The sequence below is a fragment of the Echinops telfairi genome, unplaced genomic scaffold (assembly GCF_000313985.2).
Source record: "Echinops telfairi isolate 266 unplaced genomic scaffold, ASM31398v2 ScPeMD7_2;HRSCAF=8, whole genome shotgun sequence".
Lineage (NCBI taxonomy): Eukaryota > Metazoa > Chordata > Mammalia > Afrosoricida > Tenrecidae > Echinops > Echinops telfairi.
This window is the reverse complement of record NW_022103898.1, coordinates 27,552,166-27,555,834: the sequence shown is the minus strand read 5'-3', so window position 1 is coordinate 27,555,834 and position 3,669 is coordinate 27,552,166. Positions and strand designations below refer to the sequence as shown.

The following is a 3,669-nucleotide window of genomic DNA, read 5'->3' as shown; positions in this document are numbered from 1 at the left end:
AAGTCATTAGGGTATTTCGTCACAGCATCCAATCTGCACACAGTCAGTCTCAACAACACTCCTACGGAGTGTACCTGGTCAGCTGCTGCCAGGTGCATCTTCAGATTCAGCTAAGCCCAGTGGAGGCATGGCGACACAAGAGAGGCACAGAAAGACGTCATTACAGCATCTGCTGTAAATACACACACAGGATACCGGTCCAAATAAGTGGCACTTACTTATGTCCATTTAAGGCTGCGTGGTGTAAAGCCGTGTAACCCGAACTGTCTGTGTAGTTCACATTGGGGCCTCGCCAGATGCTGCAAATGAAGCACAAGCGCAGAGTTAACGGTTGAGCAGAATCGTGCTTGGAAATAATAAGCAGCATGCTGCCCGTGAAAAGTTTAGTCATGGAGAAAATGATTGCCATCTTTCATGCCTTCCCTCAGCACAGCGCCTCATTGATTAAATGCGGGGAAATGGATGAGGTCTGTGACTCCTTGCAGAAATTCTTAGCAAGCATATGACCACTGCCACCTTTTAAAGTTCAGGTCCCTAAATCCCCAACTAGTCTATCATTACTTAAATATTGGAAGCCATTGATACTCGGCTACTATACGAGCAGAGTTCCAAAGATAAAGACTCAAGACACCCACCTACTCTCTTGTAACACATACATTCCAAGATGGTAGTGATTTATGGAAGCTATACGATATTTTTGCACTATGGGAAAATATAATCTCTTCTTGCTGTTCTATTGCTTCCAAGAAAATAGAGTCAGTATTTCATACTTGAAAAGTATAATTGAAGATCTGGACTGTTCTAACCCATAAGGAGATTCTAACACTTTTGCAGTTATCATTGATTTTACTGTACAATATATTCTGGATAAAACATGGAACTATAGTAAAGAATCCATTTTACCTTTAATCATTACAATTGAAAAAAACTAATTTTAGCTTTGGGAAAAAACAAAGCACTGAAATAAACTTACCCAAAAATGGCCAAAAAATAACCACATCTGTTGTCCATAATGGTATTGTTTCATGAAAATTAGTTCATGAATTCACTAAATATTCATAGTACAACAATTATATGTCACATATTGAGGTAGGTACTGAGAACAAAAAAAAATCTGAAGTCAAAATATTTCTTTACATGAGCATGGTCTAATGGAGGAGACAGCCGGATGGAGTAATTGATTATGTGCAGGGCTGCTAACCACAAGATCACCAGTTCAAACCATCAGTCGCTCCGTGGCACAAATATAAGGCTTTCTCTACCCATAAAACTTACAGCCTTGGAAATCTGCAGGAGCAGTTCTCTACTGTCCTATGGGGTAGCGATGAGTAGGATCTACTCACTGAGGGTGGGTGATGTGGTGGAGGTAGTCTAATGGATGAGACGGACACATTAACTACTAATCACAGAGTATTACGATGGCTGAAGCACCAGATCTCTGAGAAGAGGGTGGCTAGGAAGTCCAGTTAAGATCTCATGACAGACTTAAAACTACAACCGAACAAAGACAATGAATAGAATTCACCAGCGCAAGAGTGAATCAAAAAGAAGAATCACTATGATATGGGGATAAATTGGAGGAAAGAAAGGAAAAAATGCAAAAGCCTCAGATTTCGATCTTAGATGACCAGAAGTAAGATGATTGCTAGAGGAAGTAGAGTACAATAGCAATGAAGGAATGATTTCAGGTTGAGAAATCCTGAATTTTAAGTTTCTGACATACTTATATTACACTGTCTTATTTATTGTGGTTATTTTACAAGATAAGACAGCATGGTAATGAAATAAAAATAAGCAAATCAATGGAACAGAACAGAAAAATACTCTACCTAGACCCATCCATGCATCCATGCGGTTTATTTTCAACAAAGGTACAAATAAATTCATGACAGTGATGGCAGTCTTATAAAAATTGTGCTAGAACAAGTGGGTGTCCTTTGGGGGGAAAGAGCTTTGTCATATAAAAAAAATGAACTAAAAATGAGCACAGATCTAAAACGAAAGCTTCTATATAGCAATATGATCATGAAAAAGATGCTCAGCAACATTTGTCATTAGGGAAATGCAAATTAGATCACTTTGAAATAATTCAACATAACTATTAGAGAGTCTGCCATAATGAAAAACTTGTCATAGCCAGGGAATATTTGTATATGTGTATATATTTACCTTAGCTGCAAACATATTCATGAATGTGGTAGAGCATACAGGCGGGGAAGCTAGGAAAAGTTCTTAATCCTAATCAAACACCACACAGAAATGAGCCACTGGGTCTGCAGGCTCAGGACTCTGGTCTTGGGTATGTATGACAGGAACAACAAGGTCAATTGGCATAACATAATCCACAAAGACAGGGTCCTACGTTCTACTTTGGTGAATAGCTTCTGGGGTCTTAAAAGTTCATGAGCTTCCAGCTAACATGAAGCTATTGGTCTCTCCTTATTCACAGTAGAGGAGGGAGACGGAAATGCAAAGACACACGGAAACCAGGGGATCCAGAGACCAGAGGGACAAGAAGGAGTCCGACTCCCACTCCTCAGGGGACCAAATCAGAAAGATCTTAGATATAATGGGAAAAAATGTGGAACAGAATTCAAAATCATAAAAAACACCAGGCTTATTTATCAAATAGAGAGTGGTGGGACCCCTCAGGACTGTGGCCTTCAGTCACCCTTCAGATCCGGAAATGAACTCACCCCCATGTTAGAACAATCAACCGCTTAAGACCCAAAGAGCAGCATGTATCCAAAGACAACGTTCAGAGGGCTAGAAAAGGAGGAGGAGAGGAGACAGGACACATGGGGAGGAAGTAAGATAAGGATGCACAGTGAATGGCTGAAGTAAATGAGTTCAAACAAAATGTGTGTGTGTGTTACTGAGTGTAAAACCAATGATCTGCTCTGTAAATATTCACCAAAATCACAATAAAAACTTTTTTTTAAAAGATTTGTTATAGTAATGGTGGCAGAGGTATGAACAAGTAGACTCTCGCCTTACTGGTAAAGTTGTAAAATAGTACAACCACTTTGGGAAATTACTTTGATTGTGTGCTAAAAAGTTAAATATATACCACCACACAATCTAGCCAGTCCATTGTAGGTATATAGTCAAGATAAATGAAAACTTGTTTCCACACAAAGACCGATGCATGTATATTCATGACAGTTTTATTTCAAATAGGTCGAAATGAGCCCAGGTCCATTAACAGGTGAATAGATACACCAATTCTGATATAGCTATACAATAAGATACTACTCAGAAATATAAATTAATAAAATACTGAAAGGAAATATCCAACAAGATAGATGTATCTTAAAGTAATTTTGCTAAAGGAATTCAAACGCATGACTAGAGATTGGTATAAGTCAACAATTCATGTATTACAGTCTCAAGAGCTGGTCTACACAGGTTTCATTTCTTTTTCTCGACAGTGTTCTAAATTTTATACCAATGACTAAATTATTGACACTATAAAGGGAATCACCTCGTGCCCCAGGAAGATGATTCATAATGTTCTCTATCACAAAAATGATAATGATGTCTCTCAAATGAACCAGAGACATGTTTAAACCACAGATAGATGAATAGATTTTGTGCTCAGCCTTAATTTTAGCCCCATCTAAAAGCAATTAGTTCTTATGACATGGCCCTACTCAATACTGCCCTCAC

At 38.5% G+C, this 3,669-nt stretch overlaps 1 protein-coding gene across 1 annotated transcript in view; it reads right to left on the bottom strand.

Moving 5' to 3' along the window:
• The window catches only part of ANKS1B (ankyrin repeat and sterile alpha motif domain containing 1B), a 1,383,364-nt gene that overhangs the window by 1,204,245 nt on the left and 175,450 nt on the right, over nt 1-3,669 (bottom strand). Inside the window, exon 2 of the mRNA XM_030886113.2 lies at nt 219-299. Within this exon, the coding sequence (XP_030741973.1) occupies nt 219-299 (81 nt within the window). The remainder of the gene's footprint in view (nt 1-218; nt 300-3,669) is intronic.